Source organism: Morone saxatilis, unplaced genomic scaffold (genome assembly GCF_004916995.1).
Source record: "Morone saxatilis isolate NCDOM2014 unplaced genomic scaffold, NCSU_SB_2.0 Contig2, whole genome shotgun sequence".
Lineage (NCBI taxonomy): Eukaryota > Metazoa > Chordata > Actinopteri > Moronidae > Morone > Morone saxatilis.
In genome coordinates, this window is record NW_023339762.1 from 5,007,472 (window position 1) to 5,034,446 (window position 26,975).

Consider the following 26,975-nt stretch of genomic DNA (forward strand, 5'->3'; position numbering starts at 1 on the left):
TAAAAAATGCACCAGCTCACACACAACATACATAATTCTTATACAGAGTGTGCAGAGGACAGAACTCATCAAAGTTATTGTATTTTTATTTCTGTTCAGTAAGGAATAGACACTGTACCATCTGTGTGTGTGTCCTTCAGAGGCTCTGCAGAAAGAGAAAGCTGACAGGGAGGAGAAGTGGCTGCAGGAGCTGGATGAGGAGGAGTATGATGCTCTGCCAGAAGAGGAGAAAGAGCGTATTATCCAGCGACATCGAGGCAAGCTCAGACAGCGGAAACTCAGGTAGTGACTTATTTATTCTCATTCGAAAACTTGTTTTAGTGATTTTTGCTTGTGTCAGTGTTTCACCAACTTTCTTAACTGGACAAACTTGTCATGAATAGCTCCTGTCAGCCTGATGAATGTCACCTGTTCATGAGAATCTTTACCATAATGAGCACCCCTAAAATTGCTAAAAAGGCTAAATGTGAATACAATCTATGAGTGAATTTTCAACAACTACTGAAATAAGAAACAATTCTTAATTAGAGAAAATTGTGTCAAATCACTCGTACTTGCTACTAAAGAGCAAATCCATTCTTATGAGTGGTTCTTGCATGAGGTCCACTCTCTCTTAGGTGCTGGACAGTGATTATGAATGCACTCCTGATGCAGAAGGAATCAAGTGGGTGAACCAAGAAATAGAGATGATCCAATTAAAGTAAAGAAGCAGCACACTTGTGATGGAGCAACAAAGTATTTAGGAAAACATCAATGAAGATTTGATAAAATAGATATCACATTGTGCTATGTGTTTGTATACCTGGATAACATCCTCATTTAACCCCCTCATTTTTCAGGTTGTGGACATTACCTGTTTGCGTATATTTGTACTTATGTGCCTGTGCCTGTGTGTAAGGGAGCATGCTCGGATAGTGAAAGAGCAGGAAGAAAAGAGACAACAGCAGGAGATGAAGAGGTTGAAAGAAGAGGAGTTGAAGAAGAAGAGTAAAAAGGGTGGAAAGACGGATACTAAAGAAGTCTTAAGGAAGAAGAGCTGGCTGGACGGAAAGCAGGTCTGTATTCATGCATCTCATCCAACACTCCTCTATGAACTAAATTCCATGTGAACCAAAATATACAGTTATTTAGTCTCCCAATCAGTGATCATGAAATGAATTTATTTCATTTCTTCTCCAGTCAACAGATGCATTGAATGGGCGGAGGATGTCTTCCTGTAACAACTCCAAAGAATCACTAGTGGATGCAAGAGAGCAACATAATTTAAATGAAGGTGCACTTTTAATTGTTTTTCTTTAATAACGTAGTGAATAATAGAATATAAACTTTAATCTTATTGGTTAGTTGTTAACATACGGTCTTCTTTGCTACAGTATATTATAACAAAGAGGCTGAACAAAAGCAGACAGAAGAACCCACAGCATTACATGCGGAGTCTCCTCAATCCACAGACAAGCTGGAAAGAGAAAATGTAGGTTTACTGCTAAACAAAGGCAGTGACACAACTCCACACTACAACTTCATTGTATTGCATTATAAGTGAATAGCATGAAGCTTTAGATTACAGCCTGCAACATACAGCATTTCCCCCCCACTTTATGGTGTAATTGTATACCAGGACAGTATGTACCAATACATACTTGTATGTACTTAACAAAGTAACAACTACGGGTAAGTTAATTAACTAACTTCAAACTATTTCAACTTGCATCCCAGACTTAACAGACTTAATGCTAAAAGCCACAGGCGATAACTGTTCAAAACATCTCCACAGTATCTCTTAACAAGAGCTCCACAGATGACAGTCTCAGCTGACACTCACTTCACCAGCCAATGTCAGTGGTCACTTATTTAAGACCTGTTATGTTTACTGGTCACCTGCAGACAAGCTGGAGGGAGAAATTGTGGGTTTATTAAGGAGCATTAGCCATAATGGGTCCTGTATTCACAAACAAACAGCAGCATACGTTTTGTGTCACATCAATTTGAGTCCTATAATCTGTGGAATGATCCCGGACCCCACATCTAAATTTAGCTTCTGCCACGCGAGAAAATGCAATAAATACTGTTAAACCTAACCCTATTTGTAACCTTGTTGCTGTTTTTACTGTCCATGTTTGCTCACCAATCTAGTCCAATGTGGATGAGCTGCAGTTTCAGTTCATTGCATATGAGCAGAGCCAGGAACAGGTGGAGCACATCCTGCAGCACTGGGACCGAGCGCAGGGCTTGTTGCTGGTCCCATTCCCCAATGAGGAAACTTTTTCAGATGAGGCCATAACAGGGAAACATGTGAGTTTGCTAAATGTCAGTTATATGTTCTCTATAGTTAAATTAAGCCTGCTTGGAAGGGGCGTCCTGGTAGAGCTGGCGCCCCATGTACCATGGTTGAATCCCTTCTGCAATAGCCATTGGAGATTTTAGATGCCTAAATGAAAACCAATCATATAAAGATAATATATCAATAACTTAGCTTTTTGTCTTTAATAAATGAAACCAAGTGTTTAAACAGTTTCCTGTGAGGTTAGCCTTTAGAGGTACACTACTACTGACTGTGAAATTAATTCATTAGTTTGTTATTGACGGTTTCCAGTTTTAAGGGATGTTCTGCAGGATGCTGTACAGTATCTTAGAGGGATCTTCTTGGTGTGTTTCTACTTTGCACATTGTCATGAAATGTTTATTCACCATACATTTTAGTGTAACAAAAGCCCTCAGTCATACTCAAATATGTGAGTGGTATTTTTTGCATGTTTGTATACCCAGAGTGAGATTTAAAAAGGTAAGAGGTAGATACTTTTCCTTATGTACACATTATTACAACGTACATGCTAACTGTACAAGCCTCCTGCATTAACTGTTAGTTCCTTCTTATGTTTGCATAAATAGCTACCATAGACAAAGAAAGCCTCAGCATTACTACAGCTAAAATCTGAAACACAACAGTTTAATTCATCATCACCCTGTGTACACAGACCCCTGTTGGCAAAAGGAGCAAGAAAGCCAGCAAGATACTGTCTCCAATGACAAGTCAGATGGCAGCACCAGCTGAAGCAGGCAAGGCAGGAGACAAGGTGTCTCCACAGGACATCATCCCTCACATTGTGCTGAATGTAACAGGGAAAGACTCAAGTGCCACAGAGCTGCTAAAAAGCAGCGCCTTGCCTCCACCGGACGAGGTAAGACCTGCCTGATTTTTCTGGTTTTGTATTCTAATCTAATTTAGTGTATGTGTCTTGCCAAAATGTAGCCCATCAGGTTATCATCACTGCCTAATCTGTTTCCATCTCTGTTTTTATCTCATCAGTTGTTAGATGATTTGGGTTTGGGAACCAGTGGCCCAACCATCCATCCTCCAACCACCTTGTCCATGGTCCCTTTCCCCCAAAACAGGGAGCAGTCTAGCCAGGAACTAATCTCTAACTGTTTCACCTTCCTGGTTCCCACGGGACTGGACAGACAGGATGAGGAGAAGAAAGATGCAGAGGATGATGTACCAACATCAGCTGTAAAGGTAATGGTAACTTGACTTAACTTTAACACCACATGACTATACACTTAAACACAAAGCACTGTGAAAGTGACGACCTGGTCCAAAGAAGCCACATCCTTTTATGGCAAGAAGCAACATGATTTCCAAGAAATGTGATCAAAATTTGAAGAATAAATATTGCTAAGAACTTACCTGCCATGAAGTACAAGCTACCACTCATCTCTATCATGCTCACACAGGCTTATGATACCAAATTTCTTCTTGCAGACCATTGTCAGATTCTTCCATTCAAATACACCGATCAGCCATACCATTATGATCACCTGGGCACCCTGGTGGTCATAACACCAATCAGCCATAACATAACATAATGTTGAGGCGTCTTATGTAAAAACATGTTAAACCCTTTAATACCCTTTTATAAACCTTTTAATAGCTCTCCCACTCCATTATGGAACAACTATAGGTTGAAGTTAAATGGCAGTCAAAAATGATGATGTATTTGGCACTTTTCCTTTCCTTTAACCATATCTGCCTCAAAATGACAAGAGTAAATGAAAGATTGTGATGTCCAGGAAAAACATTGATTCCATGGCTAGCTTAACAATGGAGTCTGTGCTGCTGGCCCAATGCCAAAAGGCAATAGCAACTGACTTCAGAGCTTAATTTAGCTTGCTGGAAACTAAGAGCCTGTTTACACATGCATCTTGACTGACCACTTGTGATCATGTCTCACTTCTCCGCTCTATATGCAGATCAGCACATACTTCCATCCAAAGATGAAATGCATTGTTGTTTTTAACCTGTGGTTCCCATAATTCTTGCTTCATGTCACGGAGGGTGGGTGGTTGACCATTGTATGCCTCATGGACAATGTGGGATTTTTAGTCTTCTTTACCTGATCTACATTTAGACTTATTATACTTGGCAGGGATTTGAACTGCTGGTTGGGTCCTGTGCTGGACTGATCTTCTCCCAACCCTGGCATATGTAGTGTTTTTGTGTGTTTGTGCACTAAAGGACGAAGCAGCAACACTTTTCAAAAGTCGCAGCAAGGGCAGCATTAAGGAGAGTGCAGTAACAAAGGACAAGGATAAAAAGGGCAGAGAGAGTCAGAGGAGCAAGAGACGAACACTGTTAAACGTGTCTTCCACATCTGACTGCAATGAACTAACACAACAATACCAACACCAAGGAACCTTAGAGCAGAAACGCAACCAAAGGCAAGGGCAAGCACACAGACACACTCTACAAGAATGCATTGTGGTTCTTTTGCTTTGTTGTTGTTGTTACACTAAGTGCTTGTGTTTTTGGACGTATTTGTGTGCAGCCTGACAACATTTCGCTGGGTCGTACCAGCCAAAGGTAAGGTGGTTCTGAAGATCTGGTTCTACTCAGAGTCCCCAGGGAAGTTTGAACAGACCTTTAATTTTGAGCTCCTGGGGACCCAGAGACACTACCAGCTCCTCTGTCGAGGAATCTCCACCTATGCCTCTATCTGCAAAGACTACATGTAAGTAATGTAGTATGTTAGTAAGCATTGTTTAATAACTTCATTGTCATTTTGATATTACACACAATATTTATGTGCTCAGTATTACTTTAATGTAGCCACTTATGGCAAATGTAAGACTTCAGAGGTCCAACTGAAATGAAATTGTTTTTCTGCTACAGTATACATATCGGCTCTGTGTTCTCCTTTGAGTAAAAAATCAGACAACAGTATTTTTAGTTCATGGTGGAGTCCCCTGTTTTTGGATTAATTCGACAAAATACTGTTAGTTCTCTGATGACATAGACAGACAACAAATAACAGCCTGCTACACAAGACAAGAGCTGCAGACAGTGAAAAGGATTCATGAGAAAAGGCTGGAGGGTCCCCCAATGCATATTCAATGGGACCTGATCCATGATCAGTTTAATATTGTCATGGATCCAGCATCTCTGAGCCTTGGGACAGGACCTTAAAAAAAATTAACTCAAATATGTTTCTCAAACATTCGTCTGTAAAACCATCCAAGCCTGGAGCCTTGCTGTTCTGTCATTGAAAAGGTACCAAATTCATGTAGTTTATACTGGGAAAGAAGTCTTGGTGACTGACACAAGGCGCATACACTAAGGCAAGAATCACTGTTTGTCCCTAAATTTCAGCTAAAACTGTAATAAACCTCGCTGAAGTGTCGGCAGATTCCTTCATTTATTTAAATGCTACGTATTTGTTCGCTGAGATTGCCACACCTCTGCTGTTAGTCCCACATAATGCATATAGTGTACCCTACCCACACACCAGTGCCCAGTCTCCTAAACTATGTATACGCACCTCCTGCGAGAATTTCTTGGATTTTAAAACGGTTGTTAGAAAGACTGTTGTAAAATATCAATCCAATCTGTGAGTTAGCTTCACTACATATACATATGCTGTATTTGTAATGTGTGATTTCAGTTGGACTTAAAATTATAATATGTGGTTTTCCCAGGACTATTTTTGCCCTCAGTAAGAAGGTGCCACAAATTAAAGAGGGGCTCCAGAAGACTTACGTAATCAAACCTGGATACTTTGAGTTTGGACCATTACTCTGTGGCAAGACCAGAGATAGGTGAGAGGCAAAGTGATGGCAGTGAATTTACAGATTCATATGTCTATGTTAACGGTGGTTGAGAGGTGTCAAATGAAAAAGCCACAACATGAATGTAAAAGCCAGTGGAAACAGATGTTCTTAACCTTTTTTGGGCCAGTGCAACCCTATCCATTGTCTAGGTCTTTTACCGCAGCCCATGAAATAAAATGTGCACTAATTGTCTTTCCTGAACATTTATGTTGATTGTTATTCTGTTTATTATCATGATTATTATTATGTTTTGTATTATTTATCATATATACTATATATAGGTATTAGGGATGTCCTGATCCATTCTGAAAGGTCGGTATCGGCACCTGTCATCATTTCTGGGTCTGCTATATTGAGCTTTATTGAGCCAATCCGATCTTTTGTTTTACGTCACCTGTCACACGGCTGTTTTTACTCACATTACTTTCATGCACGGTGCAGCTATCAACCACTGTCCGCCTCTCCACTCTGCTGAACTCTGTGTGTCAGTGTGACAGCCAGGGGTGATTTTTGACGGTGGTGGCACAAGTGGGGTATTGAATATGGTCATACCAGATTTTCTATCACTTTGGAGCATTATTTAGACCGCTTCTCAACATGCTAGCATGATGTGGTTGGTACCAATGGATGCGTTAGGTCGTCTAGTTTCATATGATACCAGTATGTTCAAACAGTGAGCAGTGGAAGAGAAAAGATAAAGCCATGGGGCTGCCTCTGCTCAATGCAGTAGAAGGCTGACACAGCCACACTCAGCACACCACTGCAAGTGCAACAAAAGCCTTAATGAATAAGACAATAGGAGCAATTAGTTAATGTAATGTAACTATTAAGGAAAATATAAGAGAAAAACTATTTTGTTGATTTGTTTTCTGAGAAAAAAGGCTTTTTCAGGATTCTCATTTTGAATATCACAAGAAAATCATATCATAATATTATTAATTATTATTATGTTGTAAAATTAAAAAAATAGGTCCAGTTACCACTGTCTCACTTTCTGCTTTTGCATTAATGTTATGGCTTTTTCCACTTGTGTTGTGGCTTTTGCTGTTTGTTCAACACCTCCTGGCTACCCTATATGTCTGTGTTTGTGTAGATACAAGGAAAATAGGTACCCAGAGAACACAGAGAGACTGGTGATTCATAACAATTCAGGTCTGAAGGCTGAGGTCCAGTTCAATTTCCAGCATGATACCCAAGCAACCACATATCTGCTGGACCCCCCAGCCATGACTCTCAACCCTAACCAGAAACAGGTACTATAGCACTGTCTGTTAACACTGATCTTACTTCTTATTCACATCTTTGACTATGTGTGACCAAAACAGCACAGGGAAATACCGGTTGAGAGCATTTTTGTGTTCAATACAGGTGACCGTAATAGCATTCGTACATTTACCTGTTTTTCTGTGCTGCCAGGAGTTGACAGTGTGGGCCTACCCAACAAAACTTGGACAAATGAAGGACAGTGTTGTTTGCAATATCAAGGACAATCCAGAGCCTGTCATCGTCAAACTCTCCTGCTGGGGCGTTCGGCCAGAGCTGGAGCTTGAAAGCAAGCATTTGCACTTTGACAGGATTTTGCTGCACAGGTACCAAAATATAAAATACTAAATCCGGGAAGACAATTTCTAGGGTATTTTTCACAATATCTTCCCCCCTATAGTGAGAAGCTGCATGATAAATACTGTACTAATACTGACTAAACAAAATGTTCTGTCTCTCTGTCCTTTTCTATGTTCAAACGTCTTCCATCCTTCTCTCTAGGAGGGACACCCGTAGTGTGATGCTGCATAATAAGACAGCTCTTCCGGTATTCTGGAGACTGCAGGGTGTGGAGGAGTTGGGCGATGAGTTCAGTGTGCCACAGGATCGGGGCATTATCTCACCTAACTCCTCTTTCCCCCTGAGCTTGCACTTCAGAGCCAGGAAGCCACTCCACATAAAGAAGATCTTACGTTTGGAGGTAGAGTAAAACTATAGAAGTGCACAAAAGTACGATCTGTATCTAGCCTCAATATGCTTTATGGAAGTGCTATTCCAATGAAGATATAGGGAGACAGTCAAAAGCACATTCAAATGTCAAGGATGAGGCTTATGTACTTATGTACAGTAGATAAGTTTGTAAAGTGATATTTTTCAAAATGGGTATACAGCTGTTTGTATGTATATAGCATTTTCTCTGTTTCCTTCAGTTGATTCACTCGGTACTATACATATAGTATGAGATATCACACCCCCATGTGACCTCTGGCTACGCCTTTAGTAAAAATGTTTTACCACAATGAGTTCTGGCATTGCTTTTTTCGGTTTTAATAACGCACAAAATACAAACGGAAAAACAGAACATACACAGTTCTGACAATCAACAAAGACATTAGTCCCACCATCTAACCCCCTCCAAACCGATTTACAAAATTTAAGCAAACCCTTTTCCAATACAATTTAACAGTATCAGTTGTACACATCACTATTCCTCAACATTCGATGTACTTTCATCTTACAGCACAGTCAACATGCAATGCTAATACTGTAAAGCTGCACTGACAGGAAAGGAAAACTGGTTCTGGCATCACTTCAAATTCATTACTGCCTCTAATTCAGGTCATTTCCTCCCTTCTGTCATGGACTTGTTTTCATTGTGGAAAAGGGGATTATCTGTTTTCGAGCCTTTATCATAATAATACCTTCTCTGGCTTTATATCCCTGTTGATCAAACATAACTTGCCACTTTCTCATCTCTTCTGTTATTTTTTAGTTACAAAATGATGTATCCACTTAGATCCTTTCTTTTCCTTCACTGCCAACTCCGTTTCCCTGGGAAGAGCTATTGAAATTCAGGCCCAGTCAGGAATCATTAATCTCTCTGATTTATCGTTCCCGTATGTCATTTAACAATGAACCTGTTGTCCATGCTAAAGCTGCTTGGGAGAATAAAATGAATGTTGACCTCTCAGACAACTAGTGGGATGAGGCATGTGCACAATTGAGTCTCATACAACTGAAGGTCCTTCATACGATCCACTATTCCAAAGCAGAAAAATACCCATATGTGAATAGCAGATGAGACTGGTGTTGTCACTCCCCTGCCAACGTTAGCCACGTTTTACTTTTGTCATTTTCAAACCTTTATCTAACATTCAAAATATGGATCTGTAGCCATGTCCCTTTATTGCCATCTTTGGGGCCCCTGTAGACATGCTGAACGTGCATGTTATATAGGCAGATGTTATGGCGTTTTATTCCCTACTGCAACAAAGGAGGATCATCTAACCCTCAGTTAGCACCTTTCTGGTTGAGAGACATGATGTCCTTTCTCAAACTTTCAAGTTTAAAGTACATTTAAGAGGTTCAGTTGAGAAGTGTAATGTCAGGTGGCTAAGCCCATCTTCAGTCAGGCCATGTGGGGGTATGATGTCCTATACTATATATATGTGTTGTACTTCATTTCTCTCCTTCTGGAAACAAACATTATAGTCATAACATTTCGTTTTCTTTCAGGTGTCCGATGTGGAGAAGATTCTAGGAATCGTACACACCGAAAACCTGCAGGTCACTGCTGAAGCCTATGATATAGCTCTGGACATCTCACCAGGTAGAAACTGGTGGCCCCCCTCACAAACGTTACACATCAATTCAAAGTTAATCTCCAATTTCCAATTTCTCTTTTAATTCTATTAAGGCAAATGGAATACTTACTGAGATTTGAACACAGTGCCTTCTTGCTGTGAGGTGACAGTGTTAACCACTAAGTGACTGAGCTGCAGCTGTGAGGTCATAATAATTAAAAATAAAATCTTGTTCCTATGGCAGATTGCACTCTGGACTTTGGAATCATCAAAGTCTTTGAAGAAGCCAAACTGTGTCTCAGGATGAAAAACCAAGGAAAATATGAAATAGCCTACAAGTGAGTTTGAACTGCTAGGTTTTTGACAGTGGACCATAGTATTAAAGTATCAGTCTGAATTCCACTTCAGTGTATGTTAACTTTCTCTCACCATGGAACTAGTCAAGTTGTTCACTTGCATTCTTTTCTGTCCACAAGGTTTACAGTTCAACAGAGCAACCCACCCCTGCCAAACCTAGACTCCATTTTCACAGTGTCCCCCAAGAGTGGCGCTCTAATGCCCCACGAGAAGCCCACAACAGTGCAGATCCTCTGCAGAACCAATACAGAAGTCTTAATCAGAGAAGAAACTGTCTTGTCATGCCAGGTCTGAGTCATACACTGCTTATCACACAGCTGGAAGTTTAAATATACATTGAAGTCATAGTAGAATGGAAAAGGATTTGTTAAATAATTGTTGGTACCTTAACTATACCATACCATATACCTATACCTACCATAACCATAATGATAAAAAAGTTTAGTGTGCACTTTTAAAATATCACTATATAATAATAATAATATAATCTGCAACTACACCACTAGATGCCACTAAATTGTACACACTTGTCATTTAAATATGGAAACAAGATGCTCCTAAGCTGTTGTTTCATTGAGCCTGTGAGTGCTTTGTCTGGTTTCTCCTAATTTGTTGTTTGTTCGTATGAGACACAAGGCAGAAACAAAGAAGTCATGACAGTACAATATGCTTCATGGGTTACTGGAATGTGGCTCAATTTTTTACATTGAAGCTTTCAAGGCACCTTTTTAACTGCAACCAGAATAGATGTGCTATTTTATGTAGCCTTTATGGAATGATGGTGATTTAAAAAAAAAAAACGTTATCAAATCTGCTGATGATTTCCTGGATGCTACAGAACGCACACAAGTTAGGATTTCAATGTTTTTCTCTTCTGCAGGTGATTGAACCCAACACTGGAAATGGAGGAGAAACCATCGCCGTCTTAACCATTAAGGTCTCAGTCAACTCCGTGTTCTCCAGGTTAAGGCTTGATTCTCTGTCTCTTTAATATGAAATTTGAATTTATTTAAACTCCACGCTAAACTTTATTTTTGGATTCTGTTGTATGATTATCTTTACTTGTTTTTGTACCATTTGTCATCAGTTATTGGATGTATTGCTTTATAGAAGTTATCAGAATGTATTACTTACAATCTTGTCACAGTCTCCAAGTGTCATTAGTTTGTTGATATAGGGCAGTTCTTAAATTCTGAGTACAAATTGAGAATTTCTGTCTGAATTTCTGTTCAGGTATAAGATCACACCTGCATGTGACATCAACTTTGGTCCACTGGCCTATGGTGCCAAGAAAAGACAGATCTTCACTATTGACAACAATGGAATGTTTGAAACCTATTTCACCATCTGCCGCACAATCATGGACCCTGCTCCATTGGGGCCAGGGTAAGAGAACAGAGCACACACACAAACTTGGACACAGAGATACACTTTTCCAAATGACTAAATTGAGTTTGGAGCGCTAGAATTAATAATTCAAAACAATTTGACAAGGAATGAAAATATATTGCTCTCAAAAAATGTATATATGCATTGTGGACCTGAAAAATTGATCCCAACATTTAATAATTTGATCAGTCATGGCTTCCTAAAGGTACAAATTTGTGTTTGCATACATTAAATGCCACAGAGCACAATGTCCACCATTTACATTAGTCTTTGTTGTGGTTTGTGTCCCTGTGTGCTGCTCTCAGGTGTCCAAGCAAGAAGATACCTCAAGAGGGCCAATCATTGAGGCCCACTGGTACTAGTAGCAAAGTGAGACACGATTCCTTTCACAAAGAGACAGGTATTCCACAGGTAAGTGACTGCTCGTGGAGATGACAGCAATGACAGTGCCTTTTGATTTATGCAGCTTTTGTTTTGTTTGGACGATCCTCTACATGTTTGTCAAATGGGATACGGACCCAACGCGGCACATCGGCGGGGCAGAGTGGGGTTTTGTTCCCTGTTACGGAGACTCTTTTCAGCGTGTGATTTCCAAAGCATCTAAAATGGCAAAGATAATATAAGCAAATAAGGTGTCAGAGTCTCCTCGGCCAAAATGATAAACATAAACCCACAATAACTACAAACAAAAGTTCAGAACTTTAGCAAATGCCCATCAAAAAAAATAAATAAATAAAATAAAATAAACCAGAGTTGGAACATACTAGCCATCAGCTCACCCCAGCAGCACACCAATGATGATGAGCACTGAATGCAGGGATGAAAATATGCCTGTATTTTATGTTATAAAAAGTCGTGATGACATTGTATGTAACACTAACTAAATAAAATAAAAAAGAGTGCTGTGATGGTTCAGGTTTGCAAGATTTATTCAGGTCAACAAGGTAAAACAAGTTTTTAGTGTAACAACTTTGTAAAGGAAAGGAAAATAACTGATATAGCAAATCAGGGAATTTTGAGTTATTACTAGTTTACCAGTACCACTATTCTAATTTGTACCACTCTGATCCTCCCATGTTTCTATCCAGAATCATCGCATCACCATGGGGGTCTTCTCAGTGTCTCCCTGCACAGGGAGCCTGCAGCCAGGATCTCAGCAGGTGGTGACAGTGGACTGTGTAGCTGAAGAGCTGGGCAACTGGAACCAGGGTTTGCTCATTGACATCAGTGACCGTGACCGCTCAGACCAGCCTGACGGTATACCATACAGACTTTTAGCTGAAGTCTGCAAGCCAGGTGAGAGCTGTATGATCTTAGGCCCTGTTTAGACCTGGTATTAACATGTGTCTTGGGTGAGCCGATTACAAGTGGACAGCTCTAACTAGAGGTGTGAATGCACCCAGGACACACTGAGATTCATTTGCTCAGACCACATTCAGAGGTGGTCTGTGTTGCATTTGTTGCTTGCTCTGACTTGTTGGTATTACCCATTATTCTATCCGTCACACTGACAGCGCAGGTAAAACATGTGACTCACATTGATATAGGAGTTAAGGGTGGCGCTGAACTGAGAAAAAGAAAGAATAGTCAAATCTTCATATTGAACAGCCAAAACGACAGTAATAATGGATGTTGATTAACAAAACTGAGTGTGAATTGATGTGCTTAGAATTGTCCACTTGTGATCAGATCACCCAAGATGCATGTTAATACAATGTCTACACCAGGTGTGTTTCTGTCTTATCTGATTATTAAACCTGACCTCAGTTCCATACATGTCACATGCATGGATTCTCCTGAGATCACAAATATGGGCACAAACCATTGCCATTCAGAAAAACAGTGCGTCCTGCTGTTTACATTTCTGTGTCATATGAGTCATATGAGTTCAAAACTGATGATCACAACAGCATTGAAATTTAGAAGTCCTACATCAAGGACAAAAGTATTCTTTTGTCTAAAATTTTAAATGACTCTCCTCTTTACTTTTTTTCTTGCCTTCCAGGCATAGCATTAGACATGGCCTCCATCTTTGAGGAACACCATCTGTGCCACAACAGCAGTCAGCTCTCCTCAGAGCAGTTTTGCAATGCTGAAGGCATTTACGTCCAGGATGAGAACAAATTTATTTTCAGCAAAGTCCTGGTCTGGCGAACCGCTCAGGCCCGCTTCAAACTCACCAACAACAGCAAGGTGCCTTGCGTGCTCAGCTTGGCCATCAAATATGTTGGCGCTAAGGTAAGACATGTAAAGCTCTGTGGGTAGATACACTGTAAATGTTGCTGTAGATGGTAATATAAAATATCCTGTATGTTCTTACAGACATCCCGGAACATAGAGGTTTTTGATTTGTCTGCTACAACACTGAGCATTCCTAGCCAGTCACACTCGTTTGCTGTGGTCACATTCACACCCCAGACGATGCATCTCTATAGTGCTGTATTTGAGGCCACAATGGAGGGAGGCAGCAGGTATATGAGTGCATGGAAGTGTATGTTACTTTAGTGTTCCCTTTGCTGCTTATTTGTCCTTTTATTTCTAATACTACTGAGTATAGTAAGTGAGTAGTATCACATCTTGCTTTGGCTTGTTGACCACTGCCCACCTACTCCTTTCTCTGTCAGATCCAGAATGACACCCACATTCAAGTCCAGGGTGCTGGAGTTTGAGCTAATGGGAGAGGGCACTCTGCCAAGTGTGTGTGTGGTGCGTCCAGCTCTAAGGAGCAGGGGAGGAAGCCCAATGCTGCAGTTCAGACGGGTTTTGGTAGGGCGCAGACACACCCTGCCCTTGGTGCTGCTAAATGATGGAAATGTTCCAGCTAAGGTAAGAGGAGAGACATATTCCTTTATCCTTTTATTTTATTATTTATCTGGACGGCCCGCAAAACAAATTAACAAATTTCTTTTAGCACCATTATATTTACTAATAAGAAAAGAAAAGTCATATTTTTATTTTTATTTTTTATTTTTATTTTTATTATGGCATGATTCTATGTGAATCACAACCGTACCATAGGACTTTTATTTTGAAGTAAAGTTATAAGAGTTATAAGAGTTAACTGGATATTGCAGAGGCCAGAGCAGGACCCTAAGTGACCTTTATGGCTGAGTGAAAACATGTAGAAGCCTGTTTAATTTGAAATAAGTTGCAAAAGTCAGGTGGTGCAACTGCAGGGAATGTCACTAAATAAATAATGTTATTTAAAAGTCTAAGATTATCTAATTTCTTCTAAAAGGTTTATTAGTTTTAAGTTAACAATGTTATACACTTCCAAACCTTTTTCATTATATTGCCACTATCAAGCAAAGAACATTCAGCACGACACAGAGAGCAAATTAAATGCGATTCACCTGCTAGAGAAGCATAAGGCATAATGCCCGACGAGGTTTCCATTATCAGGAATTAATGGACAATGTGGAGGCCTGAACCATCTGACACACAGCAAAGTCCATTAATTCCAGATTATGGACTCTTGGAAGGGCATTATCCTGTGTGTACCAGGGTAACTTGACAAATGTCAACTATTCAGCATACTACTGATTACTATTGTTGTCTGCATGTATTCATTTGTGAATTTGTATAATTTGTCTTTAAATGTAAAATTGGAAGCTTAAGATACTAAATACCTTGCCAATAGAATGCAATAATCATTGTTGGGGATACCTACTAAAGAGTTCACTTAAAATAGTAGGAATATATATATTTGGCTGTGCCGCCTGACATGTTTTGGGTGATGAAGTTCAAGATACTGTTCAAAATGAATTTAAAGTTTTTAAAAAATAATGCAAGAGGTAAGATCTAAGAACTCTTAAATAAGGGGGGATTTCATCAATCAGGGTTAGTTGTGACTCCCTCTGTTGTGTAGGTCCAGATTGACATGCTGGATAAACATGGAGTTTTCATCCTCAAAGCTGCTCCTGGCAACACCAGCAGCTCCATCCACTCCACACAGCTTGAGGGTTCCACGGATTCAGGTAAAACTTCGACCTGTAATACTCTCTCTAGTAGAATGCATCTCCTCTTCACTAACTATGAAACAATTAGTAGTTAACAATTTGCACAGAGGAATTTATGCTAGACTACTGATGGACTATTGCTTGGATTAGATTAGTAATGTGCCTACATTACCCACAATGCAGTTTAACATGTGACAGTTGGGTCAAAGCTTTGAGTTTGTTATTCTTTTTCATATATACAGTGGTATTCCCCAACACCTGTAACAGATTTGATGCGTTTCCACATTGGCATCTTCGGCAGAGGCTATGTTACAGAATTTTATATTATTGTTTCTAGAATACAGGAACATGGGATATTTTTATATAATATGAAGGCAGATTCAGAAAACAAGTTATGCATAAATCTGGAGACATATTACAGGATCCCTCCCCAGTGACCTGAGAATGCAGCCGGTACTGCAGTAGCTGTAGGAAATCTGCACAAACACAATATTTTCATTCAAAAACCAAATTGTGGGGCGCACAGTAGCTCACGATCAATTGTAATCTGTGGCCTCACGCGGCATGATGCATTCTTGTTGGTAATGCTTTCCCTTCTTCCACAGGGCATCAGTGGGTGCACAGAGCCATCCTGACACTGAATGTGAACGAGCAAGTGGGATTTGAGGTCAGTTTTCGCTCTGATAAGCCCCAGACTGCCAAGGCCAAGATGTCACTGCAGGTGGAGGACAACCAGTACAGCAATAGCATTATACAAGTGACTGGAGAAGCTTACCAGGAAATCGTATCTCTTGACAACATCAGCAGGTCATCGCAGGAAATAGATCAGGAAGATGATGAGGGAGGTAAGAGAAGAAAGGAGGGCAATAATGGAATCAGCCTGAGTGAGTAGCAGTCACTCCCTGATGTGCACAGAGAAAGGCTGACAGTGTTGCGATTTATTAACATAGCAGCTTGTTACTTATCCTGGATTTTGAAGGCCTGTTTCTCTCTCATAGGTAATTATGAGTTGCTGAATTTTGGTGACTGCCATGTAGATTGTCCCTACCAAGAGAGTTTCACCATGATCAACCACAGCAGCAGCCAGGCGGTGAGGTTTGAGTGGCCTCCTGCTGGAACCCATGTCTACTTTTCACCACAGGTATAGAACAGAAAGGAACGCAGGTGTGACTGAAGAACAGGGGCACAGATTCAAAGAATAATAATAATAATAATATTTACATCAGTTATTCAGTAAGTTATTCAATAAATTAAGTTTAGTAATGCAAGTAAACTTTTAGGTCACCACATTCTTTATGATGCTCCTAAATCCATGAATGGATAGTGTGTGTGGTTTTAGATCTTTTTGCAGATTAGTCTCTTTGTTGTTGTTGTGGTTGTTTTGTGTCTCCAGGCCACCAATCTGGGCCTGCCCCGTTGACATATATAAAGATAGACAAAGCAACTCCATTTCCACCCACTGTACAAAGTGCATCAGTGGATAAGAACAGGGCTACATCTAAAATGACAGAAACCAATTGAGGGAAAATTTTATTTGATTTACTTTTTAGCTTCTAACTGTTTGCTTTGGATGATACTTTGCTGTATGTGATCAAAAAGAATCTGCTTTTTCTTACAGGTGGGACACCTTCATGCTGGCTGTTCTAAGGAAGTTACTGTCAACTTTTGCTCCAATCAGCCAATGACTCTGACCAGAGTGCCAATGATATGCAAGGTCTGTCAGGTGGAGTTCCAGCAGCCACTAGAGCAGGTGGCTGACTGGGACGACCGACAGAGGACGGTGCAGTGGCTGAGTCTTTCTACGCAGGCTTCAGGAGCACCACAGCAGCCTGGGAACAATAAGGTAAACATGCTGACTGGTGATGTGAAGGAGATGTTGAAGGGACAGTTACCAAGTCACAATTATTATGGAGCAAACGTATATTTTTTCATGCAGGTGGTAAAGACAGATCCTGAGCCCAGCTGCTCCGTGGTAGAGGGCTCCGAGTGGGACTTGGAATTGCGTATCAGTGCAGTTTGTGACTATGTGAAGTTCAGCTGCAACACCGACACCATACACTTCAAAGACACCATGCTTTACCAAACCAGGCTCCACCAGTAAGTCAGGCTCTGGGGAGAGAATTTGCTATACAGCCATAGCTACTTTACACCTTTTTGAAAACACTAGTGTCTAGTCACAATATTGTTTAGTAAAGCATGTATAATGATTTTAAATCATGAATTAAAAAATGTTTCATATCCATATATTGTTATCTGTGCGTGTGTTCAGACTGCAGATAGAGAATCATGGCACTGTCAAGCTGGAATTCTCCCTGCAAGTCATCATGGATCCTAGCAAGAACATTGTCAACCATGACCAAGGAGGTATATATAGTATATGTACAATATGGTTATAATTGTATTGTATATCATGAGGACAAGCATGTGTTGTCAGCATTTGATTTGACCTTGAATATCAGCATTAACTGTTTTAGCCATAGCTGTATGTTCCAAGCTTGAATTTGACATACCTATTTACATTACAACGTTTTCTGAAACTGTTTATAAATGTGAATGTGTTGTCTGTAACAGATAGAACCCTTACCTCTCGACCAAGCAGCAGGTCAGGAGGAGTGTTAACTGGAGCCCGTCCTGCCAGCGCTCTGGCCAGTGTGATGTCTCTTCTAATGGGAAATCCTGAGCTCCCGCCCTTCAGCATTGAGCCCAGTGTAGGAGCCATAGAGCCCGGTGCAAAGCAGAATTTCAGCATTCGCTTTTCACCATTGGAGGTGGCCCAGTTTGAGGGCAGGCTATTCTGCAGGTAGAGTAAATGAATGAAAATGAACAAAGATTAGCCAAGTTACATAACAGTGAAGAAGTGAATACTCTATGACAGAGCTCCTCAAGCCATACTGAAAATTGTTACAGTTCAAAGGGATGAGGTAGTCTGACTGCTTTTCCAAAGTTTACCTGGCTGCACCAGACATGTTCTGAAAAAAAGAAGTTGAGCTGCCTGGCGCTTGCAACCTAAATTACATCTGTTTGTAGTTTTCTTTCCTTATTTTATACACCCCCCTGGAAGACATCTGTGAGGATGTGAATGGATGTCTTCACAAGAAAAATCACAAAAACTTTTTTGTCTGTATGTGTATACTGTTCTTTCAGTATCCCCAACTTGCAGGATGGGGATCAGGCTCCCTGTATCTTGGTGTGTGGCCGCAGCCTGTTGCCCTACTGCCACTTTGACCTGGATGACTCAGACTATATCAGTAGGATCCACTCTAACCCTGAATTCACAAGCCATCTGGACCCCAACACCAGGGTCATAGAATTCAGTGCTGTTGGATTTGCTGTGCCATCGACAAGGTAACAGACAGAGAGGGAGAGAGGTTAGAGCTTTTTATCTTTAACAGTGTATGCCCTAACACTTTGAAATGTGTGTGCGTTGTCCTGGTTTACTGCACAGATGTTTTAGTGTGTGGAACCCAACCAGTAAACCATTCTCATTCAAGTGGAGGTGTGAAGACACAGGTGGCAGGCCATTCTGCTGCCTCACCCCATGTGGTACCATCCAGCCTGGGAAGAAAGTGGAAGTAAGGATGGAAACACACGTGGTGAAATCTCTATATGCTGTGCTCGTCTTCCAGTTTCCTTCAACTAGAGTTTGTTCTCTAATTTACCTCATCCCTTCCTTCCCTACTTCATTGCACATCAGTCAGTCTCCCCATGTCCCACTTTATCACAACAAATCCAATCTAATTCCTTTCATTTAATAGAATACCATTTTAAATTTGTCTTAGTCAAATTTTGTGAATTTAGAGCTGAAAAGGAATGTAAAGATATATTGTGAGTCAGTTAAATTGCAATACAAATATCTAAAGTTTTTAAACTTTTTATAAGTCTCTTTTATAAGTCTCAGTCTTCAATCTTACTTTGTTAAAAAAAATGTCAAGAACCCACTAGCGTAAATTGTATTGAATTGTGTGTAGAGTGTATTGTTACATCCCTATAGCTTAACTCATCTGATCTAATCTGAATTTGTTCATCACTCTTTCCTTCCACTCTTCCTCATCATTACTCTTCTCACTCACTTTCAACCTTGTTTTTTTTTCCTTTTTCTTAATGTCCTCTCTTTTTCACAAAAATCTTTAGCCATTTGTAATCCTGTGGTCTGTGTGTGTTTGTGTCTGTGTGTGCAGGTGTGTTTTGAATATGCAGCTGAGCAGCTAGATGCAGTGAAGTCATTCTGGAGCTTTGTGATTGAGACTCTGTCACTGTCTGTCCCCTTCCTGTGTGTGGGCACTACTAGAGAACCACTTGTGTATCTTGACAGACCTCACCTTGACTTTGGAGAACTGCTTGTTGGTATGTAACGTACATAGACCTACATCCGCATACATGCAGTGATCTTTAACCTGGGGTCGCCATAGCTTCATGGGGGTTGTGAGACCTTCTTGACTTTTAGGCGTGCTAGAAAACCTAAAAAATACACACAGTAGGCCTATATCTCAACATTTGGTCCACTTCTGTGAAGAAAAGTAAATGGATAGTAGTAAATTGTCTAAAGAATGATGGCTAAACGTCAGTGACAAGAAAACACTGAATTTGTCAAAAGAAATAGCCTATTAAGTGAGTATAGTATTAGTATTTATTATTTAGAGAGACATGCAGACTGCCAAGCTTGCTCTGTGCTACCGGCCTATTTGAACTGTGCGTAGTGAAAAAGTCCAATAAATGTATCAGATAAATAATATAATCCACTTCCATTATAATTGAACAAGTACCATGGGAATTGAAACACAGTGTTCTAATTTCTATGCGACCTAACAGATTGCAACCACTGATGAAGCAAGTCATTGTTTATCATGGGTGGTTTATAACCTATTGTTTAAATCTCTAGTCTCATATTTAATGCATTCTCTTGTATGAGTCAGTTTTTGACAAATGAGTACGAACTTCTTTAACTGTGTACGCCTTCACTTACTGTAATAATGGGAAAAAATGACATCTGCACTCAATTAAAATCTGAAAACAAACCTTGGTTGAACCTAATTACTGACCTCTGCTATAGTAAAATTCTATGGTAAATACCATACCTGTAAAGATGCTTATGAGGAGGGTTCAAACCACTGATACCTTTGTACATGAGTGATCCTGAATCTCTGGACTTTATTTTGTGGTTAAGGTTAGAGTTAGATCTGTGTTAAGATTAGGGTTTAGATAAAGGTTAAGATCAGATGTGCAGCCACATTGGTTGAGGTTGGGTTTTAAGGATAGGGTATGCAGTAGTTTACCTTAATAGAGATTCATATTGTATTCTGAAGGCAATGTGTGTGTGCGTGCCTTTCACAGGTCGCAAAGTGGAACAGACAGTCGATCTGGTAAATGGAGAGGAGGAGCCCTTCAACTTCTCTGTCATGCAGTCATCTCTTCTCTGTAATGACCAGCAGTCCAGCCTCATTTTACAGCCCACAACTGGCACAGTTTCAGCCAAAAACAGGTTAATGACACTATATCACTAAATACAACTCAATATAATGACCTTTATACCAAAATGGTATATATTCATTTTAAGGTTTTTAAAATGAGTCAGTGTCCATTATTTACAAAACACAATCACTGACTTGCGCATGATATATTTTGTATCTGGCACCAGATAGTTGTTTGTTACTGCCTATTCATTTTGGTAACTCTATTATAGCATAATATAGAAAGTCATGGAGAGCAGAATATTTGTCAATTGTTGTGAACTCTTTGGTGCAGGTTGCCATTGTCAGTGTCCTTCACACCTTGCCACGATGGCTACAAGAGCTTCAGATTGGTTCTGTGGGTAAAGAGGAAGTCAGAGCCGCTTGCACTCACAGTTAAGGCCAATTGTTTCAGCATGAGTGCTTCTGTTCAAGTTGAGAAGCCAGGTGGAGGCCTCAGAGAAATCAACCCTGACCACCAAGAAACTCTGGACTTTGAAAAGGTCAGTGCACTTCCACATCACAGACACAAATACATGCACAATCAATTGCCTTAACGTGTCAACTCCTTTTATGTGTGTGTACACTGCGTGTAGGTGGAGATTTCAGACCAATCCACCTTCAATTTCCTGGTGTCCAATCTGGCAAGATGCAGCCTGGAAGTGAACTTTGAACTAACAGGTCCCAGCAAGCTGCTGCAACACTTGGAAGCAAAACCACAGAATGCTACTGTTGACTTTGAGGAGCAGCTGCAATTGTCACTCCTCTTTTGTCCCCAGAACATTTGTAACCTGCAGGATGTCAGACTGAATATCAAGGTGAGGTCCTGATCTTATCACATTCAATGAGTAGCAGTGTTTTAAAGGATCAGCAAGATAGTTTGGCTTCCTGTGATTAAACTGCCACTACTGTTTCTATTCCCCCTAACGTAAATGACTGGTTGATCAGATGCATTTAACATTAATGTCTAGTCACCAAATACAATCGCAGTGCTACATCTGTACTACACTGTAAAGTAGTTTAGAGTAGATTAGTTAATGCCACTGCACAAATATGATTTATATTTTTTATTGATCCGTTCCTTCTCTGTCCACTCCTTTCTCCTGTATTTTTCCCTCATGTTTCATCCTGTCAGGTACAGCACGGGGCCACATTTACCTTTGCAATTAAAGGCAGGGCTGTAGCACCTAGCATTGAATTCTCCTTCACCAAGTACAACTTTGGCAAGTGCTTCCTGTACTGTCCTGGCATGGAGCCCGCCTCCCAGACTCTAGTGATCAGCAACAAAGGCGAAAAGGACATCAGGTACTTGTGTGTGTTTTTATCCATGTGTCTCCAGAAAGACATGACCTTATTCTACTCAGAATATGAATTTGATTTGAAGATCTTCTGTGCTCTATCTCGCCCTCCTCAGTGTCCAGTGCCAGTTCAGGAACACCTCTTACCTAGAGATAGACTTCCAACCAGATATATTGTCTCCTGGTGCTGTGACGGAGGTACCAGTCAGCTTCTGTCCTCGTGACGCATGCCGTTACCATGAAGAACTCACCTTTATCTTCAACAACTTGGTCAAGAAACAGGTGGACATACTTGGGCAAGGCATTGAGAGAAAGGTAAGAAAGAAATGCAAAAATATAATACCAAAATGACGATGGCAAAGGGCTATGTAGCTTCTGACCAGGTCTCAGACTTTAACTTTTAAGACTGGAGAGGAAAAGAAATATTGTCTCTAAGTGATGTAAAAAAGACGACACATCACATATAAAACAATAGGCTGTAGTGGCCAAAACATAGAGTTAGAGTCAGTGTGGTATAATATTTGTATTGCTTAAAAATCTAACTTTTTTATGAGAAAGGAACATGGAATTGTTTTTTCATTCTACAGAATTTTGTTCTTTAGAAATGTTTACATCTTTGGGTTTCAATCTAATTATCCTGTGGATGTATCATTCTGACCTAGCTGGAGGTGGAAGATCCCAGGCAGAGGAAAGTGAAACTGGGCTCTCTGATGTTGGGTCAGAAGGTAAAAAAACAAGTGACTCTGGTCAACCGTAGCCCCTTAGACCTTTCCTTTACTCTGCTGCTCAACACCAACACACCGCTGGACCAAAAGGTAGGAAACACACACACACACACACTCACACATACATAAACACACTCTGATAAACAGTGATGTACAGAAGCAACACTTAAAATCATCCTCTCCTCTCCTCCTGCGTCTCCTTCTCCTCCTCCAGGATCTGTCATTCAGACCAGCAGGTGAGCTGAACCTGAAAGCCAGTGGTGGCTCATGTAATGTTGAGATCCATTTTTCACCTCGTCAGCACATGCCTCCCTTCACTGCTGAGCTGCAGGCGGAGTTTGCAGGCCTGCTACACCCCCTGCTGACCATCCACGGCTGCTGCCAGGTAGACTGTGAAGTACATTTCTTTTGCAAATTATACTGTTGCCTATTAAACTTGGCAGGTGTCAATAAAAAATAGTACTGACTGTATTTATTTAGAATACATTGAGATGAATGCATTGCAACTTTTTATACAAGAAATGTTAGGGTTTGTTCTCTATATAAACTCTATATTGTAAGTTGGATGAAGTCATGTTAACAACTAGTTCCATCAGGGTGTGGAGGTCCAGCTGGACCAGGACTACTTAGCCTTTGGAGTTGTTGTCCAGGGCTGCCAGGCCAGGAAGAAGATTGTTATGATGAACTCTGGGGATATGGGTGCCAGGTAAGGTTGTGTATGTGATCCAGCCAGTTTTGCTAGTTATCTAAGATTAAAACCTCATACGGACATATTGCAGAAGTCTACAGATTGGTGTGTAATTCAACTTTTTTCTTGTTTTGTTTTGTTTTGGGACTCATGGTTAATTCTGGTTGGATGTCCATCATGTTGTTTGCTTTTTATTTATCTGTCTACCTTGTAACCAGGTTCCAGTGGAAAACAGAGAATTTTCCTCCAGAGTTGTCCATCGCACCAACTAAAGGCTATATCTGTCCAGGCATGGAGGTTCCTTTTGAAGTGACTTTTGCCCCTGTAGAACTGAGTAATGACACAAGATATGAAAACCTGTCTTGTTGTGTGGAGGGCTCCTCCTCACGTGTTACCCTCACCGTGACAGGCTCCTGCATCGTAGCCTCCACCAGCAAAGAGGTTCGATTATAGCGCTTTTATACACAATGTTGGGTAAAGAAGAAAAGAAATCTACAGTATACGATGCATCACACTTACTCTATGTATTGTGTGTGTGCTCTGGCACCAAAATAGGGAAACACAACTCACTTATTTAGCCCCATGGTTATTTCCATTATGATTACCATTATTTCTAGTAATATCTATGATATGTACTATCAAACTATGACAGTAAGAGTGTATTATTTTCTTTGACTATTGGTACATAAGAAACAATGGCAAACAAAACAAAAGACCTGAGTTTAATTTCCCATCTCAAGTACTCTGTATGTACCATATATCACAAAGCAATGTAAGGAAAAGGTTTTTAAAAGTAAATGAGTGTTTTGGTTATTGATTTCAAGGCTTCTCCAGTAGGCATAAAAGCTGCCGTGTCAGCAGTGTAGCTTCTCATTGTAGGGAAGGTTTTAAAGGCCAGCGTCAGATAATGTGAGGTATTGATTCGGCTCCTTTTTGGAACAGGCAGAGAGTGTTGACAGATTTAAAGATCAGTGAAAATTTGGAAACGCTTTTAGTCAGTTTCAATTAGCTGATTAGCCACTAATGAATGAGAAAAGACTGATATTCTACTGTATTTAGAATAAGTTGAAGGTGATTAATACTGCAGTTATTTTTGATTAGGTTTTCAGTGACAGGCATTATCTACAATGTAACCTGCATATTTCAATAATGTATATTCACAGTGATAGGAACTGAGTATCTGTGGCAAAATACCCAGAGAAAGTTACAAATATTGCACTGTGTAATGGAATAAGAAGGAGCAGTGAGTTGTAAGATAAAGAGCTGCACACCTCCAACTTTCACTGTTGCTGTTCACAGACTCAGGCCGTGTGCAGCATAAAATCAGATCATGTTGCTCACAGAATGATGGCAAAAGACAGTTATTGCCTGACGTCACATAACTGGGTGCAGCAAAACAAACTATTGTCATTTTAATAAAGAGGTGTCACATGCACAATAACGGTGCAACTGCTGTTGATTAATATTTTGTGTCGATCAGGACTGCATATTGTAGTTACAGATTTTAACCATTATTCCTCAATGAGCTGCCTCCTTAGTGGAAGTCTGAGAGTATTTTCTAGAAGTATCTAGTTATTATGGATTAATTCCCATGTTATTGGTCTGTTCACACTGATATAAGCTATTGAAATGTGGTTGAACATCCCTGAACTATTACATAATTCCTTCATCCTCCTTCTCACATCTTGTCTCCAGGTAGTACATTTTGTTTGCCCAGTACGTGGCTCTCACACCCAAACCCTGCCCGTGTGCAACCCCACAAACGAGCATTGCAGCATTAGACCTGTCATAGAAGGCGACCAGTGGAGCGCGGCACTATCTGTGAGCCTTGAACCCCTCCAACACAAGACCTACGAGATCACCTACCGCCCACTGACCATGACTGCTGAAGAAAAGAAACATGTGGTAGAGGAGCCCTATTATTTAAAAACACTTATTCATGTGTAACCTCCTTTGCACATATGTCAGTGCAGTACATTCTATATAACAAAACAAAACAAAATGTGACAAAAACTTAATCCCAGACGTTAATTTGTCTTTTTTTTGCCTCAGGGATCAGTCTTTTTCTCCTTCCCTGATGGGACAGGCGTGCTGTACTCCCTGCAGGGAACTGCTGAGCCTCCCAAAGCAGAGGACACCATTGTGCATGAACTGCCTGCCAAGACTCACCACACACAGTTGCTCCCTGTGCACAACTGGCTCTCCAAGCAACAGCGGTAAAACACACAGACACCTTTAAGTCCCCAGTCTTAATCTTAAACCATCCTGAAATAACTGATTGGAGCAAGTTGTAAACACAACATTGACATTTTTAGAGCTTTTATAGTGAAAAGACTAAAAATATAGAGCTGGAAATGGACATAATAGTAAAAATGTGAATGACTGGTAAATGTGATGAGGGAAATACACAAACCCTGTCAAGACAGAAGTTCATTAGAGTCATGAGTGTGTCTGTGTTTTCAGGTTCCATGTGCTGATAGAGATCCTGAAACCTGACAAGACCGATGCTACAGTGTCCGTCAAGGGTGTAGAATATATTGATGTCCCTGCTTTGTCCAAGAGAGACTACAAGATGTCCTTCTTTACATACAGAGAGGGGCAGTACAACACCAAGGTTTGAGAACACGCAAATCTCTGTGACCAGATCTGAATACATTTCAGAGCCTTGTCTTCATGTCAGCCTTGAACTCTACTCCTCAGGTGACGTTTCGTAATGTGGTCTCCAATGAGTACTTGTTCTACCTTGTTACCTTCAAAGCCACACCCCCAGGAGCACTAACCACCATAGATATGGTGACCGCTGTTCGCCGGAAGACCACAGCCACCGTAGAGGTGGAGAACCCCCTGACCACAGCTGCATGCCTCACCATTGAGTGTAAATGCCCCGAAATCAGTGTGCCACCTCAGCACATTTTGCCAGAACAGTCCAAGGTGCATACTCAGTACATTAATTCGCTAACTGCTGTTTGCCCACAAACAAACTTGAATTGATTTTCTATGTGTGTGTGTGTGTGTGTTCTCTCTTTAGGGTTCTCTGAGCTTTGAGTACCAGCCCCTGCATGCAGGCGAGTCTACAGCCCGGTTGACTCTGTATAGTAGTGATTTGGGCCACTTCCACTACAATCTCCTTCTCAAAGCTCTGCCCCCTGCACCAGAGAAAACCGTTCACTTCAGCACGTGTTTGGGCAGCAACCACACCACTCTTGTCAAATTCATCAACTACACCAACCTCAGAACCGAGTACTCATCCAAGGTAAGAAAATGTTAACCCTGGTGATGTCATCAGGGTTATTTTAGTTTGGAGACAAGATTTATATTTGTTTGAAATGATTTGAAATATGGATGTTCACCATGCTGGGAATGTGTAATAAAGGATGCTACCAAGTTGCTTTTTTGGAAATGTATGATCCAGTGCTTTTGGAGCCTGACCTAAAAATGGGGACT

The 26,975-nt window shown here is 40.6% G+C and overlaps 1 protein-coding gene across 1 annotated transcript in view; it reads left to right on the forward strand.

Annotated features, from left to right (window-relative positions):
• hydin (HYDIN axonemal central pair apparatus protein) overlaps positions 1 to 26,975 on the forward strand; it is a gene marked incomplete at its 5' end in the record, with an annotated part of 71,921 nt that overhangs the window by 42,939 nt on the left and 2,007 nt on the right. Inside the window, 47 exon segments of the mRNA XM_035665779.1 lie at positions 141 to 282; positions 899 to 1,055; positions 1,180 to 1,273; positions 1,374 to 1,471; positions 2,134 to 2,292; positions 2,976 to 3,179; positions 3,308 to 3,514; positions 4,514 to 4,716; positions 4,824 to 5,006; positions 5,971 to 6,090; positions 7,196 to 7,355; positions 7,519 to 7,691; positions 7,867 to 8,065; positions 9,601 to 9,694; positions 9,913 to 10,006; positions 10,145 to 10,313; positions 10,906 to 10,988; positions 11,259 to 11,411; positions 11,720 to 11,825; positions 12,503 to 12,710; positions 13,420 to 13,652; positions 13,737 to 13,885; positions 14,039 to 14,240; positions 15,283 to 15,391; positions 15,979 to 16,218; positions 16,372 to 16,514; positions 16,992 to 17,216; positions 17,310 to 17,470; positions 17,643 to 17,737; positions 17,945 to 18,173; positions 18,518 to 18,718; positions 18,819 to 18,945; positions 19,552 to 19,717; positions 20,705 to 20,852; positions 21,116 to 21,323; positions 21,417 to 21,638; positions 21,956 to 22,125; positions 22,235 to 22,433; positions 22,781 to 22,933; positions 23,058 to 23,228; positions 23,440 to 23,549; positions 23,750 to 23,972; positions 25,227 to 25,436; positions 25,584 to 25,747; positions 25,995 to 26,145; positions 26,232 to 26,462; positions 26,560 to 26,784. Of these exon segments, the coding sequence (XP_035521672.1) occupies positions 141 to 282; positions 899 to 1,055; positions 1,180 to 1,273; positions 1,374 to 1,471; positions 2,134 to 2,292; positions 2,976 to 3,179; positions 3,308 to 3,514; positions 4,514 to 4,716; positions 4,824 to 5,006; positions 5,971 to 6,090; positions 7,196 to 7,355; positions 7,519 to 7,691; positions 7,867 to 8,065; positions 9,601 to 9,694; positions 9,913 to 10,006; positions 10,145 to 10,313; positions 10,906 to 10,988; positions 11,259 to 11,411; positions 11,720 to 11,825; positions 12,503 to 12,710; positions 13,420 to 13,652; positions 13,737 to 13,885; positions 14,039 to 14,240; positions 15,283 to 15,391; positions 15,979 to 16,218; positions 16,372 to 16,514; positions 16,992 to 17,216; positions 17,310 to 17,470; positions 17,643 to 17,737; positions 17,945 to 18,173; positions 18,518 to 18,718; positions 18,819 to 18,945; positions 19,552 to 19,717; positions 20,705 to 20,852; positions 21,116 to 21,323; positions 21,417 to 21,638; positions 21,956 to 22,125; positions 22,235 to 22,433; positions 22,781 to 22,933; positions 23,058 to 23,228; positions 23,440 to 23,549; positions 23,750 to 23,972; positions 25,227 to 25,436; positions 25,584 to 25,747; positions 25,995 to 26,145; positions 26,232 to 26,462; positions 26,560 to 26,784 (7,871 nt within the window).